The sequence below is a fragment of the Rhinatrema bivittatum genome, chromosome 6, assembly GCF_901001135.1.
Source record: "Rhinatrema bivittatum chromosome 6, aRhiBiv1.1, whole genome shotgun sequence".
Classification (NCBI taxonomy): Eukaryota; Metazoa; Chordata; class Amphibia; order Gymnophiona; family Rhinatrematidae; genus Rhinatrema; species Rhinatrema bivittatum.
The window spans coordinates 350,588,077-350,604,390 of NC_042620.1; the positions used below are offsets into that span (position 1 = coordinate 350,588,077).

The 16,314-nt window shown below is 47.2% G+C and overlaps 1 protein-coding gene across 1 annotated transcript in view; it reads right to left on the reverse strand.

Moving 5' to 3' along the window:
• The window catches only part of LOC115094735 (adhesion G-protein coupled receptor G4-like), a 225,188-nt gene that overhangs the window by 41,906 nt on the left and 166,968 nt on the right, over positions 1-16,314 (reverse strand). Inside the window, exon 5 of the mRNA XM_029607994.1 lies at positions 10,339-10,521. Coding sequence (XP_029463854.1) covers positions 10,339-10,521 — 183 coding nt within the window. The remainder of the gene's footprint in view (positions 1-10,338; positions 10,522-16,314) is intronic.

The window sequence follows — 16,314 nt, forward strand, 5'->3', positions numbered from 1 at the left end:
AGGTACTCCCATCTTTTATTACGCCTTCGGACATCTAAGATTTCCTTCACTTGGTAGTTTTGATCATTCTTGTAAGACAGGTTTTGGGGTTCTGGATGCTTCCAGTGTGGCCATGACAGGACTAGAGTTTTGAGGAGGGAGACATGGAAGGTGTCATGAATCTTCAAGGATGAAGGCAGCTGCAGCTGAATCGTGACGGGACCAATTCGTCTGACTATCGGAAAAGGCCCAATTTAGCGGGGGGCTAACCTCATGGAAGGTACCCGCAGTCTGATGTGATGGGTATTAAGCCACACCTTTTCTCCGAGATTAAACTGGGGCGCCGCCCGCCGGTGTTTCTGTTGCCTCCTTGGCTTTCTGTGCGGCCCTTTGGATCATGTCTTGAGTTCTTCTTCAGAGATCTTGAAGTTCTAGGATGGTCAATTGGGCTGCTGGGGATGGCACTGCCAATGGTAAAGGGAGTGGTGGAGCAGGTTGTCTCCCATGCACTATGAGGAATGGTGAAGAGCCTGTAGATGAATTAACATGTGAGTTTTGAGAGAATTCGACCCAAGGAAGAAGGGTGGCCCAATCATCCTGATGATCATTCACAAACAACTGGAGGAAGGTCTTCAAGGTACAATTGATCCATTCTGCTTGACCGTTACCCTGGGAGTGGTAGGCCGTGGTGAAATCCAGTTAGATATTGAACTTGCGGCACAGGGAATGCCAGAACTTGGAGGCAAATTGACCCCCCCCCCCCCCTCCGGTCCGAGGCAATATGTCGAGGGAAACCATGCAACTGAAAGATGTGCATGGTAAATAATCTGGCCAATTCAGGACCCGAGGAAAGACTGGGAAGGGTAGTGAAATGGGTCATCTTTGAAAATCAGTCTATGATGACCCAAATGATGTGGCAGCCGCTTGAGAGGGGGGAGGTCCACCACAAAATTGGTGAACAGGTGGGTCCAGGGCTCCTTGGGAATCATCAGTGCTGTAATAGCCTCCAAGGTCATCCTACCATGGGCTTTTGTTGAGCACAGGTAGGGCTGTGTCTAAGCAGAATAGACTCTGTTCAAGCATCCAGCTAACAGATAAGGAATATTTTTAATTTCTAATTTCAGAGTGCTTTTGTGATAGAATATATTGCTGTCTGTACTTCATATTTCTCTCTCTCTCTCTCTCTGCTTTTAGATATTGAGATTGAATATTAATTTTGCTGTGGGTTAATTGTTTCAAGGAAAAAAAAAACAAAAAAAAATTCCTCTTGAGACACTCCTGTCTCTATAATCACTCTACACTTTAATCTCTATCTTTAACTACATATAGCTGTTATTAAAAATCACTGTTTGTCTAGATATAAACATTGGGGCCAAAAATTGCTGTGGAGTGAATTTTAAAGCAAAACTGAAAGCATTACTGAAACAGCCTTGCTGTAACCAGCTTGGGCAGCAGACCCATCAGGGGGCAATTAGATCATCTGAGGGCTGTGCTCAGCCAGAATACAGGAAATACTAAAGCTTCTTGCATCCAGCTAAGTTAAAAAGTTTAACATAGTAAACCAATCTGGGGGAGGCTATTGTCAAACACAATAGCATATACAGGGTCCTGAGAGGAACCTTGACCAAGGATAACTGTTTAACTCCCTCCCACCCTGCCCCACTATCCACCCACCCCTGGGGTTTTGTTTCTGATATAATCGGCCTGCATACATAATTTGTCACCTTTAGGCTGGTAATTTGGGAATTACTTAACTGTTATCCATCAATTTTACAAAAATGAGGACTATTCCTGCTGTGGAGCCTTTATATTGAGGGTAATCATATGGAAACTTAAGGCTTGCCCCATTTGTTCAGAACTCTCTACCTTGGAAAAGGAACTGGCTGAAGTTAAAGCTGAATTAGCTTCAAAAAAGAAAGCCCCAGCCACTTTACATTATTCAGGAATTAATTTCCCATTACCACAGAATAACCAAAAGTCAAGGAAAAAGAGATTTACTGTGGGCTCAGGAAGGATAAGACCTGTGACCCACAGATACCCATTATTGACAGCTTTGAAGCCCACAACTCTACACCCCCCCCCCCCCACACACACACACACATACACACACACACACACACTCACAAATGGCATTAAGGAACTCAAAAAACAGTATTTAGTGGGCTCTGGAAGAAATAGACTTATGATCCGGAGACACACACTGTACCAAGTGCAACAAGTACAAAATGCCTTCTCTGTACTAAATACTAAAGAAGTTTTTGAGAAAAAGATTGAATTGTTATCTGAAAAGAGAGAAGAAACCCAATGCATACAGAAATTCCAGATCAAAAACCAAAGAAAAAAGCTCACTGTGATGGATGACTCTGTCATCAGAGGCACTAATCTTTTCCCTTGCACAAATGCAAAGGGAAAAGTGGATAACAAAACTCAACTAAAGAGGTCACAAAAGGAATCCAGGAAAGCAGTAAACTGAACGAAGAAAGCTGGAAAGCTATGAGCACAAATGCTCATAGTTTGGGCAATAAAATCCCAGATCTGCAAGCCCTAATGGTGGGGACGGACTTGGACGTTGTTGCTGTCACAGAAACGTGGTTTACGGAATCTCATGACTGGGATACGGCAATACCAGGCTATAACTTGTTAAGGAAGGACAGAGAGGATAGGAAAGGGGGAGGAGTGGCTCTTTATGTCAGAAACTATATCCAATAAACCACACTCAAACCCCTCTTGAAAATTTTTTTTACCACAATTTGTATAATATTAATTGTCCCAATACACAAATTGTGGTAAAAAATATTTTCAAGAGGGGTTTGAGTGTGGTTTATTGAATTTTGGTAGGAATCCCTCATAATTTATTGGGTGCCATTGGAAGAAACAATATCGGGCCGACCTAAAAAAAGATGGGGCATCCATTTTTATTGGAGTGGTTTACAGGCCTCCAAACCAAAAGGAAGAGCTGGACAGAGATCTGATTGAAGACATCCAAAAGATAGGAAAGAAGGGAGAAGTGGTGATCGTTGGAGACTTTAATATGCCAGATGTAGACTGGAGAATCCCATCTGCAGAATCTAATAATAGTAGAGAAATAGTGGATGCCCTGCAAGTAGCTTTGTTCAAACAAATGGTAATGGAACCCATGAGAGAAGGAGTTATACTTGATTTAGTGCTCACAAATGAAGATAATGTCTCTGATGTCCAGGTGGGCGCCCACCTCAGCAGCAGTGATCATCAAATGGTATGGTTTAATATCACAAAAAGGATACGAAAAGAAGCACAAAGACCCGAGTTTTGCAGTTCAAAAACACGGACTTTGATGAAATGGGGAAGTACCTGGAGGAAGAACTAAAAGGCTGGGAGAATGAGAGTGATGTGGATCAACAGTGGACCAATCTAAAAGGAGACGTTACCAAGGCAACTAATCTATATGTTAGAAAAGTAAAGAAAAGCAAAAGAAAAATGAAACCTATCTGGTTCTCAAAGGAGGTGGCTGACAAAATAAAGGCCAAAAGAACAGCGTTCAAGAAATATAAAAGATCCCAAAGGGAGGAGCACAAAGAAGAATATCTGGTAGAACTGAGGGAGACGAAGAAATTAATCAAGACGGCAAAAAAATCAAGCAGAAGAGAGGATTGCCAAGGACGTAAAGAGAGGTGACAAAACATTTTTCAGATATATCAGTGAAAAGAGAAAAGTTCAAAGTGGTATAGTGAAATTGAAAGGTGGAAAGGATCAATGCGTGGAGAGAGACGAAGAAATGGCAGAAATATTAAACGAATACTTCAGTTCTGTGTTCACTAAAGAGGACCCTGGAGAAGGACCGTCACTAGTTAACAAGAAACTGGAGGGGAGTGGAGTAGATGTAACTCCATTTACAGTAGAGAAGGTATGGGAAGAGCTGGGGAAACTGAAAGTGGACAAAGCATGGGGCCTGATGAGGTTCATCCCAGGATACTGAGGGAGCTCAGAGATGTGCTGGCGGGTCCGCTGTGTGACCTGATCAATAGATCCCTAGAAACGGGAGTGGTGCCGAGTGATTGGAGAAGAGCGGTGGTGGTCTGCTTCACAAGAGTGGGAAAGGAGAAGAGGCTGGTAACTACAGACCGGTTAGCCTCACTTTGGTGGTGGGAAAAGTAATGGAGTCACTGTTGAAAGAGAGAATAGTGAACTATCTACAGTCGGGAGAATTGCTGGACCAGAGGCAGCATGGATTCACCAGGGGAAGATCCTGTCAGACAAATCTGATCGACTTTTTTGACTGGGTAACCAAGGAATTGGATCAAGGAAGAGAACTCGATGTCATCTACTTGGATTTCAGCAAAGCTTTTGATACGGTCCCGCATAGGAGACTGGTGAATAAAATGAGAAGCTTAGGAGTGAGTGCCGAGGTGGTGGCCTGGATTGAAAACTGGTTGACGGACAGAAGACAATGTGTGATGGTAAATGGAACTCTCTCTGAAGAGAGAGTGGTTTTAAGCGGTGTACCGCAAGGATAGGTGTTGGGACCGGTCCTGTTCAATATCTTTGTGAGCGACATTGCAGACGGGATAGAAGGTAAGGTTTGTCTTTTTGCGGATGACACTAAGATCTGCAACAGAGTGGACACGCCGGAAGGAGTAGAGAGAATGAGATGGGATTTAAGGAAGCTGGAAAAGTTGTCGAAGATATGGCAGCTGAGATTCAATGCCAAGAAGTGCAGAGTCATGCATATGGGGAGTGGAAATCCGAATGAACTATATTCGATGGGGGAAGAGAGCCTGATGTGCACGGAGCAGGAGAGAGACCTTGGGGTGATGGTGTCTAATGAAACAATGTGACAAGGCGATAGCTAAAGCCAGAAGAATGCTGGGCTGCATAGAGAGAAGAATATCGAGTAAGAAAAGGGAAGTGATTATCCCCTTGTACAGGTCCTTGGTGAGGCCTCACCTGGAATACTGTATTCAGTTCTGGAGACCGTATCTCCGAAGAGACAGAGACAAGATGGAGGCGGTCCAGAGAAGGGCGACCAAAAAGGTGGAGGGTCTTCATCAAATGACTTATGAAGAGAGATTGAAGAATCTAAATATGTACACCCTGGAGGAAAGGAGAAGCAGAGGTGATATGATAGACTTTCAGATACTTGAAAGGTTTTAATGATCCAAAGACAACGACAAGCCTTTTCCGTCGGAAAAAAAATCAACAGAACCAGAGGTCACGATTTGAAGCTCCAGGGAGGAAAACTCAGAACCAATGTCAGGAAGTATTTCTTCACGGAGAGGGTGGTGGATGCCTGGAATGCCCTTCCGGAGGAAGTGGTGAAGACCAGAACTGTGAAGGACTTCAAAGGGGCGTGGGATAAACACTGTGGATCCATAAAGTCTAGAGGACGTGAATGAAGAGTGGGTGGCTCGCGGGAATAACGGCTACTGCCTGGAGATAATACCCTTATTCAATAAACATACACACGGTTAATGCGACTTCAACATTGCTTTAAGCTTCAACGGCAAGAGGAAATGTGGAAAAAAGGATTTGCATTCACAAAAAAAGCAGGGAGTAGCTTACTTGTTACGGCAGTTACTACCCCAAACCAAATAAGCCTGATACTTCACTTTCAATGCATATCCAGCATAGCTCTCTGCTTCAACGGCAGGGGAGAAAGACTGATACTTCACGCATATCCAGCATAGCTCTCTGCTTCAACGGCAGGGGAGAAAGACCGATACTTCACGCATATCCAGCATAGCTCTCTGCTTCAACAGCAGGGGGAATGAAGAAAAGTGGATCTATATACAGACAATCAACAAGGACTGAATTACATAGTCTGGGTGGGCAGATGGGCATGGGTGTGGCTTGCTTGTTGCGGCGGTTACTACCCCTGACTAATTAAGCTAGATATTTCACTTAGATGCAGTTCCGACACTGCTCTCTGCATTAATGGTAGGGGTGGAAGGGAAATGGAACCTAAGGGTTACTAAGAGCCTCTGCCTCAAAGGCTCGTGAGAGTGCATCTGCCCAGGTATTCTTGGAAGCTAGCCTGTATCTCAGCACAAAGTAAAAGCGGCTGAAAAATAAGGACCACCAGGCCTGGCAAGCTTTGAAGCACTGAGCATGGCAGAGGTACTCCAAATTTTTATGGTTGGTGTACACGGTAATGGTGTGCTGAGCACCTTCCAGCCACTGATGCCATTCTTTGAAAGCCATTTTGATAGTCAATAGCTCCTTATCTCCAATGCCATAATTCTTCCCAGCAGGGGAAAATTTCTGGGAGAAAAAGGAGCAGGGTTGCAGGGTACTCTTGTCAGAATGCTGGCTCAGGATCACCCCTATGGCAGTAGCAGAGGTGTCAACTTCTATAACAAACGGACGCATGGAGTCTGGGTGTCACAGGTATGTGTCTTGAAGGAATGCTGGTTTCAGGTTGTTGAACACTGTGACTGCTTCTGGGGGCCACTGCTTGGGATTAGCTCCTTTCCTGGTAAGAGCAGTAGTGGAGCAACGAGCTGAGCTTATCGGGGAATGAAGTGTCTGTAGAAGTTTGTGAATCCTAGGAAGTACTGTAAGGCCCAGAGGCCAGATGGCTGGGGCCATTCCTGGATACAAGCCACCTTCTCTGGGTCCATGTGGAACCCAGTGCTGGATATGATATACTCCAAGAAGGGGAGAGACTCTTGTTTGAACAAACACTTCTCAAGCTTTGCATAAAGCTTGTTAGTCCGCAGATGTTGGAGGACCAGCCTGATGTCTCGACGGTGTGACTGGAGATCTTTGGAGTAGACAAGGACATCATATAAAAAGGTTTGGATAAGTTCTTGGAGAAGTCCATTAATGGCTATTAATCAATTATACTTAGGGAATAGCCACTGCTATTAATTGCATCAGTAGCATGGGTTCTTCTTAGTGTTTGGGTAATTGCCAGGTTCTTGTGGCCTGGTTTTGGCCTCTGTTGGAAACAGGATGCTGGGCTTGATGGACCCTTGGTCTGACCCAGCATGGCAATTTCTTATGTTCTTATGTTCTTATAAAGGTATACTACTACCGAGGTGTGCAACAAGTCCCTGAAGACCTCATTCATCATGTGCTGGAATACTGCGGGGGCATTGCACAGGCCAAACGGCATGACCAGATATTCGTAGTGGCAGTCTCTGGTGTTGAATGCGGTCTTCCACTCGTTGCCTGGCCTGATACGGACCAAATTATAAGCATCTCGGAGGTCCAACTTAGTTAAAATCATAGCCCCTTGTAAGCGGTCAAGTAGCTCTGGTATAAGGGGCAAGGGATAACAATCTCTTCTAGTTATTGCATTTAATCCCCGATAGAGGAGCGTACCATCCTTCTTAGCTACAAGGAAGAACCCGGCTCCTGCAGGGGAGGTAGAAGGCCAGATGAACCTGCTCTCCATGTTCTCCTGGATATACTGCGTCATGGCTCTGGTTTCCAGGAGGGATAGCAGGTTCACACGACCCCGAGGTGGCATGGTGACCAGCAGAAGGTCGATGGTGCAATCAAAGGACCGGTGTTCCGGAAGTGTCTCTGACATCTTCTTCGAGAAAACGTCTGCAAACTCAGCATACTGGGGAGGTTAGCCCACGGAGGTTGCTGCCAGGGAGACAGGGGGCGCTGAACCCGGTGAAGGCAGGCAGTTTGGCACTGAGGTCCCCATGAGGTCAGCTGTAGAGTACTCCAATTAATAATGGGGGAGTGTGTTTGCAGCCAAGGTAGTCCCAAGATGATGGGTTGAATCAGTTTCTTAAGGATGAAGAATAAACTAGTCTCTTCGTGCAGGCTACCGTTGCGTAGGCACACGGGGGTGGTGATCTGAGTAATCTGGCCTGGTAGACGTTCTCCATGGATCGAAAAGTTAACTATAGGCAGAATCCTGGATAGTGTTGACAGACCTAGTTGGGTAACCAGTTAGCTTGAGATGAGGTTCCCACCGGCACCCGAGTCTATCAGCGCCAAGGTAGGGCAGGCGCTCTGTGGGAGGACAATGGCAACTGGCAATGTACATTGGGGAGCAGGAGTGGCACAACTAGGGTCATTTCCCTGCTGCCACCTAGGTTTGGCAGTTTTCCTGCCTAACTGGACATTGGGCCAAGAGGTGACCCTTCCCGGCACAATAGAGGCAGAGGCCCAGGGAACATCTCCGCTGTGTTTTTTCTGGCATGAGGCAGGTCCAGCCCAACTACATGGGTTCTTTGGAGCGTGATGAGCCAGCCTCTGCTGCAGGATTCAGAGCCAGGGTGTGCGAGAAAGATGGGGCAAGATCTACCGGTCGGCGGGGCACTCGGGACTCCTGAAGCCATTGCTGAAGGCGATGGTCAATTCTCCCTGCAAGGTCTATAAGGGCATCCAAGTCATCAGGGAGATCCCGGGCTGCAAGTTCATCTTTGACCCGAGGAGACAGACCCTCCAGGAAGATGCTTTGGAGGCTGTCTTCCCGCCAGCCCAGCTCGGTAGCCTGTGTACGGAACTCAATGGCATATTCCGCTAGTGTCTTGGAGCCCTGCCGGAGATGGAGTACGTTGGAACCAGCAGTGGCTAGACGTCCAGGTTCAAAGACCTGCTTGAAGATCTATACAAAGCATTGCAGATCCTGCAGTAATGGGTCTCCTCGTTTCCACAAGGGAGAGGCCCAGGCCAAGGTAGTCTTGGCACTATCGCTGGAGAATTGTGCTGGCTGGAGGGAGAAATGCATAAAGCATTGGTTGAGAAAACCCTAACACTGCTTTGGATCTTCATCATACTGAGGAGAAGCCAGAAGACGGAGTTTCGTTGTCACTGCTGGAGGTGTGGGTGAAGCTGGAGAAGCGGAACCACTGGAACCAGCAGAGATAGTAGCATCCAAGCAGGCCACAAGGTGCTCCATGGTGCCACCCAGCATCACGACGTACTGTTGCTGCTGCTGTTTCTTTTGGGCTAGGACCAGGATGGCCTGCAGACCGGGAAGATCTGCCGGGTCCATGGCCTCAGCAAAGGTCGGTGAACCCCTGAGCAAAGATGAGATTGGTGCCACCTAGAGGAGGGAACTTCCTGCAGGTCCTCGTCGTTGGGAGGTGGGTTTGCTTGGAATGGAGACCCAACAGGACCTTCACCAATACCAGCCCTCGTTCCTAACAGTTTGAACCCTTGGGTACCAGGCCGGCTGGACTTAGGCGCTGGTCTCCAGAAGATGACAAATCCCAGGAAGACAGTCAGGGGTACCAGAGATCAGGACAGGAGGCGAGCAACAGAATCCTGGTGAAGGCAAGAGGTCTGGGCTGGCAGCAGGCAAGAAGAACCAAGGAACAGGCAGGAGGTCGAGACAGGCGGCAGACAAGAAGAACCAAGGAACAGGTCAAAGTTCAAGGCAGGCGACAGGCAAGACAAAATTCCAAGAACGTACCAAGGTCAGAACCAGAGAAGCAGTCACGGGGTAGGAACTCAGGAGCAGGAACCAGGAGCATGGAGCAGGAACATGGAGTCAGGAGCAAACAGCTACTCTAGGCAGATTGGGACCTGTTGCTGAAGCAAGAGGAAGACGGCCAGGCAGAGTTTAAATAATCCCCCAGTCTGACATCATTGGCTGGGGCCATGGGAAGCTTTCCCACCGCTGGCCCTTTAAATTGCAGGGAAAGCCGCATGCCAACACTAAGGACAGATGGAGAATCAGCGGTGGTGGCGGCAGCCGCGGAAGCAGCAGTCGAGGAGCGGGCCCAAGATGTGTGGGACTGGTGGCGGAACAGTGGGGCCTGGGACTGGGCAGGAGCAGGCCGCCTGCCCCTGAGGGTGAGAGAAGCCAGCTGAGCACCTTTGTGGCCGGTGACCGCAACATTTCCTATGCAAATACATTTTATTTTACTATAATACCATGGTTTTCTGTCTCCTATAGACTATAAGAGTCTAAATGTGTGATGTAAATGTACATGCACTGATTTTACTTATATTTCTTGTAATAGCAATGTGAGTTTTGTCTTATTTCATTCTTTTTTTGCTCCAGTCTCTAAACTCCTTCCCTGGAAGAACCTTTATTTCTGTTGATGCCTTACACATGCTCATTGTAAATCACACAGCTACGAGGAGGAGTTATTTATGTGGCCTCTCCCATAAGTAGGGTTTTACATTAAGGTTTCTCTTGTAACAATCTTGGTAGGTTCTGAATATTATTTATTGGAGTAAACTGGGTTTTTTCCCCAAAATATTTCCCTCTCTAGCTCTCGATTGTGATTTAAAAAAAGACATTTAGCTTATAAAATCTTGTCTGTTAAAACGGTAAATGTTATTAGAAAAGGCAAAAGAAATAATTGGAGTGTCGATATGGTTCTCATTAATATGCCAATTAATTGGTTCAGCAGCAGAACTGACTCTTCTATTATATAATAATATTAATAATAATAATAATGATACCTGGAGCTGTTGTTGACAGAGTAGGTTCAGGCTTGTTCTCAGTAATTCTGAATGTGGAAGTTGCACCTGGAGACTGAGATTCAGGTCTTATTTCAGTCTGCTGAGATACTGTAGCAGCTGATGTGGTTGTCAATATTGGATCAGTTGTTTCTGTTATTGTTGATGTTGTCTCTGCTGGTTTAACTAAAAGTAAAGTCTGATTTTAATTCATCTTTGCAGAAAAAATTTCACTGGCTACAAGAAAACTGCAATGTCTTTTTCCTTAAAGGTTTCACATATGAGTACTGTACTTCATCCCAATGGAAAGAGGTAAATAGTATAGTGCCTCAGGAAGTTGTACTGAGACCAGCAATGTTTAACTTATTCATTAATGATCTAGAAAAGGGAGCAATGAATGAGATGATCAAATTTACAGATGACAGTAAAATATTCAAAGTAGTTAAAACTCAAGCAGACTATGAGGATCTACAGAAGAATCTTGTCAGACTCGAAAATTGGACATCTAAATGAAAAAGTTACGCACATGTAGAAAAATAATCCTGTCTAGTAAAAGTAAGGCCCTTTAAATTCCGGCCCTGATCGGTGGCGTCGCGCACCGGGTGTCGCACGCACGAAGGAGCGCGACCTAAGGGGCCTGCCCCTTAGTGCGCCCCTTCGTGTGACCCTGAACCAAGAAAATAGGGCTCCCTCCCGTCATCCATTTCCTAACTCTCCAACAATCAGCCTCTTGCCCAGTACTCATTCACTTCCAGCTCACCAAGAGACGAACTTCCATTCAACTCTCTTCCTCTTCCACTTCCACAAAGAAGCAGAAGACAAGGCCTCCCAATAGCAACCACAATCCTTGCAAAGCTTACAAAGATGCTAACTTATTCCATCCCCATCATCAGCCACTCATATTACAACAGGAGAAAACCTGCAACCCCCGCTCACCCCCACCAAAAGAGATCACTTATTCCCATCATGACCTCCCCTGTGACACAATTTCTGGGTCTCTCACTTTTCTCATTAACTCTTTTCAACGCCCAATCCCTCACAAAAAAACCGCACATCCTCAACGACTACCTAATGGATTCAAAACCTGATATCTGCGCAATTACGGAAACATGGTTGAAACACACAGAGATAGCCCTCATCAAACAACTACCGCTACAACTCTACGACATCTTCCCAATATCCAGACATAAAAAAAGAGGCGGTGGCATCCTTTTAGCTGCAAATAAAGAGCTAAAACTAACCCCTCAAACAATAAAAACGGCCTCGAAACTAGAAGTAGGCCTCTTCAAATCTAACAAACTTCAAATCTGCTTAATATACTCCCCCCGGGGCTTCTCGAATCAGACCCTTCCCCCCTCATCGAGCTTATTGCCAAACAAATCAAAGCAGATTCCCCAGCTATTATACTAGGAGACTTCAACATTCATGTAGACAAGACTCCAATGTCACCCAATTGCGAAGCCCTTCTGTCTTCCCTCAAGGCAATGGAGTTCAATCAAATCATCAACCAACCCACTCACAAAGCTGGCCATACCCTGGACCTCATTTTCACTAACTCAAAAGTCACACTCACTCCCCCCCCCCCCCCCCCCCCCCCCCTCTTGCACTCCAATCCCTTGGTCGGACCATTCGATGATCACCACTGACTTCTCAATAAAAAAGGACGATACCCCTCCTTCCACCAAATCTCACATCCACTTCAGAAAACCATGCTTCATAGACGACCTCAGTTCCCTCCTCTCGAAAGACCTTCAAAACCTTGATCTCTCTAACGCAGATTCCGCTCTGAAGTCGTGGCTAAACATCACCAATTCAGTGGCGAACAAACTATGTCCCATGACCACCAAAGAAATCAACCCAGATCAAAAAAACAAAAAACCTTGGTTCTCACCAGAGCTGAAGATCCTAAAATAAGAGCTAAGACACAAGGAACAGAGATGGCGCAAGGATCCCTCACCTGCTTCGCTATCAATCTACAAGAACACCTTGCACTCGTACAGGAACATCATACTCTGCACCAAAAGAGACTTCTACGCCAGCAAAATCCACAACTTCTTCTATGATGCAAAGATCCTGTTCTCTTATGTCTCTACTCTTACTAAACCCTCCCCGCCCTCTATTCCAGAAGACGAAGCTCAATCTAAGTCGAACGAACTGGCAACTTTCTTCGAAAGAAAAATCTCCAATCTCCAATCTCCTGGCTCCGCTCATTCTCTCAAATACCCAACCTCCCCCTCCATACATACCTCCCAATGGCCTAAACGCAAATACAAACTTCAATACCTTTGAACCTACATCATCTCTAGAAATTGAATCTATCCTTAAGAAAATGAAACCCTCCTCGCACCCTTTAGACCACATCCCTACTAAACATCTCCTCACCATCCCAAGCATTATCTCCAAACCACTAGCAGAAATCATAAACTGCTCCCTAGCACAAGGATCAGTACCTGACCCCCTGAAACTCGCCACTCTGAAACCACTTCTCAAAAAACCAAACCCAGAGAACTTCCACCCGATAGCTAACCTTCCCTTCATTGCCAAACTAATGGAGAAACTGGTTAATTCACAACTCTCTGACTATCTAGATAATCAGAGGGTTCTCTACCCGGCCCAGTATGGATTCCGGAAATCCTTAAGCACAGAATCACTTCTTATCTCACTCACAGACAATATCCTCCTGGGCTTAGACAAAGGTCAAACATTCCTATTGGCTCTTCTGGATATTTCAGCAGCGTTTGACACGGTAAATCATTCCACTCTCATAAGCCGCCTTTCAGATATTGGCATCTCGGGTACAGTCCTTAACTGGTTCAAGTCTTTCTTGAGCAACAGAAATTACCAGGTCAAAATAAACAACAAAGAATCTCAACCCTTCAGCTCTTCATATGGCGTACCCCAAGGATCATCCCTCTCCCCCACTCTCTTTAATATATATCTGTTACTAGGGATGTGAATCGTTTTAGGACGATTAAAATTATCGTCCGATAATTTTAATATCGTCTTAAACCGTTATGGAACACAATACAATACAGATTCTAACGATTTATCGTTATAAATCGTTAGAATCGTGAGCCGGCACATTAAAACCCCCTAAAACCCACCCCCGACCCTTTAAATTAAATCCCCCACCCTCCCGAACCCCCCCCCAAATAACTTAAATAACCTGCGGGTCCAGCGGCGGTCCGGAACGGCAGCGGTCCGGAACGGGCTCCTGCTCCTGCATCTTGTCGTCTTCAGCCGGCGCCATTTTCCAAAATGGCGCCGAAAAATGGCGGCAGCCATAGACGAAAAAGATTGGACGGCAGGAGGTCCTTCCGGACCCCCGCTGGACTTTTGGCAAGTCTCGTGGGGGTCAGGAGGCCCCCCACAAGCTGGCCAAAAGTTCCTGGAGGTCCAGCGGGGGTCAGGGAGCGATTTCCCGCCGCGAATCGTTTTCGTACGGAAAATGGCGCCGGCCATACGCGTATGGCCGGCGCCATTTTCCGTACGGAAAATGGCGCCGGCAGGAGATTGACTGCAGGAGGTCGTTCAGCGAGGCGCCGGAACCCTCGCTGAACGACCTCCTGCAGTCGATCTCCTGCCGGCGCCATTTTCCGTACGAAAACGATTCGCGGCGGGAAATCGCTCCCTGACCCCCGCTGGACCTCCAGGAACTTTTGGCCAGCTTGTGGGGGGCCTCCTGACCCCCACGAGACTTGCCAAAAGTCCAGCGGGGGTCCGGAAGGACCTCCTGCCGTCCAATCTTTTTCGTCTATGGCCGCCGCCATTTTTGGCGCCATTTTGGAAAATGGCGCCGGCTGAAGACGACAAGATGCAGGAGCAGGAGCCCGTTCCGGACCGCTGCCGTTCCGGACCGCCGCTGGACCCGCAGGTTATTTAAGTTATTTGGGGGGGGGTTCGGGAGGGTGGGGGATTTAATTTAAAGGGTCGGGGGTGGGTTTTAGGGGGTTTTAGTGTGCCGGTTTTTCGATTTTTCGATTTTTCGATTTTTAACGATTTTTTACGATTTTTCACGATATTTTACCCCCCCAAACGGCAACAATACGATTCCCTCCCCCTCCCAGCCGAAATCGATCGTTAAGACGATCGAGGACACGATTCACATCCCTATCTGTTACCACTCTGCTAGCTCCTCGCTAATCTGAAACTAATACACTTCATTTACGCCGATGACATTCAGATTTTGATCCCCATAACTGAATCCATCCCTAATACCCTCCAACTCTGGAACAGCTGCCTACACTCCATTAACCAGCTCTTCTCCAGTCTCAACGTAGTCTTAAACACCAATAAAACTGAACTCCTCCTCATCTCCCCCAATGATCATAACCCCCTCCTCAACAACCTCACCACAGCCTCAACCTCAGCATTCACAACCCACGTGAGAGATCTTGGCACTATACTAGACCACCGACTGAACTTCAAGAAATTCATTAACAACACCACAAGGGAATGCTTCTATAAACTACAAGTCTTGAAAAGGATAAAACCTCTACTGCACTTTCACGATTTCCGCACAGTTCTACAAGCCACCCTATTCTCAAAAATAGACTACTGCAACTCACTTCTCCTTGGCCTCCCTTCAACTTCAACCAAACCCCTGCAGATGCTTCAGAACGCAGCTGCAAGGATACTAACCAATTCCAGTCGAAGAGAACATATCACGCCCATTCTCAAGAATTTATATTGGCTTCCCATCAATTACAGAATCCTTTATAAGTCCCTAACCATCATCCACAAGACCATCCACAATCAGTCTTCACTCCAGCTAAAAATCCCACTCCTCCTTCACTCCTCCATGAGACCCACCAGAGAAGCCTATAAAGGTACACTTCAAGTGCCCCCCACCAAGTCCACGTCGCACCGCTCCATCAAGAAACGCGCCTTCTCCACCGCTGGTCCTTCTCTTTGGAACACGCTTCCCACAGATCTACGTCAGGAATAATGCCTGCTTACATTCAGGAAGTATTTAAAAACTTGGCTCTTCAAACAAGCCTTTCCTTAAGCCAAGGCAACTTTAAAACAGACTCTTGATTCTGCCATTGGTTCGGTTACATACTTTCACCAAATTATTTATCTACATGTTGCAGTCTCTGCCGCTTCCCCTTCGCTAGCTCTGAACAGTGCCTACCTCCGCTGCTGGAAACGCCGCGTTCCGCGTGGCTGGGACTCTGGCGGCTCTGCCAGTTCCACGTGGCGGCCGCCATTGCTTGCCCGTCTCCACGCTGCCTCACGCGCGCGCGAGGACGCCCACTTTGTGCGCACAGCTCCCGGAAGTCTGGCCCCGCCTGTGCTGATGACGCCACGCCCTAAGCCCGATATGACCGGCATCCGGACTTCTTCTCCTTGCCTTGCAACGAAGTTCACTACTGCCTAGTAGTTCTGAGTTGCGCTTCGTCTGTTCCTCGTTCCTGACTTAACCTTTGGACTGCCTTTTGACTTCGCTTCAGCCTGCCGCCTCTGACCTTGGTTCGTTCCCGACTTCGCTTCAGCCTGCCGCCTGCCTCTGACCTTGGATGTTCCCGACTTCGCTTCAGCCTGCCGCCTGCCTCTGACCTTGGTCCGTTCCTGACTTCGCTACAGCCTGCTTCAGTCCACAGCCTGCTACAGACTCCATTCCAGTCTACAGCCTGCTTCAGTCCACCGCCTGCTACAGACTCCATTCCAGTCTACAGCCTGCTTCAGTCCACAGCCTGCTACAGACTCCATTCCAGTCTACAGCCTGCTCCAGTTCCAGCATTCTACAGACCCTGCCTCAGTGTCCAGTTAGTTACAGTTCCCGCTGCCGCCCGCTGCCCTGTCATCAGCTGGCCCTCGGCCTATACAGCCGGTCCATGGACTATCTTATACTCTTGGACTTCCTATACTACACTCCCAACCTAGGCCTTACCTGCCACTGGACTTTGAGCATATTCCCCAAGTCCCAAGGTGCCAGGACTCTATGGGCTCCTCCTGGGGGGCTCCTGGTTCCCGGGT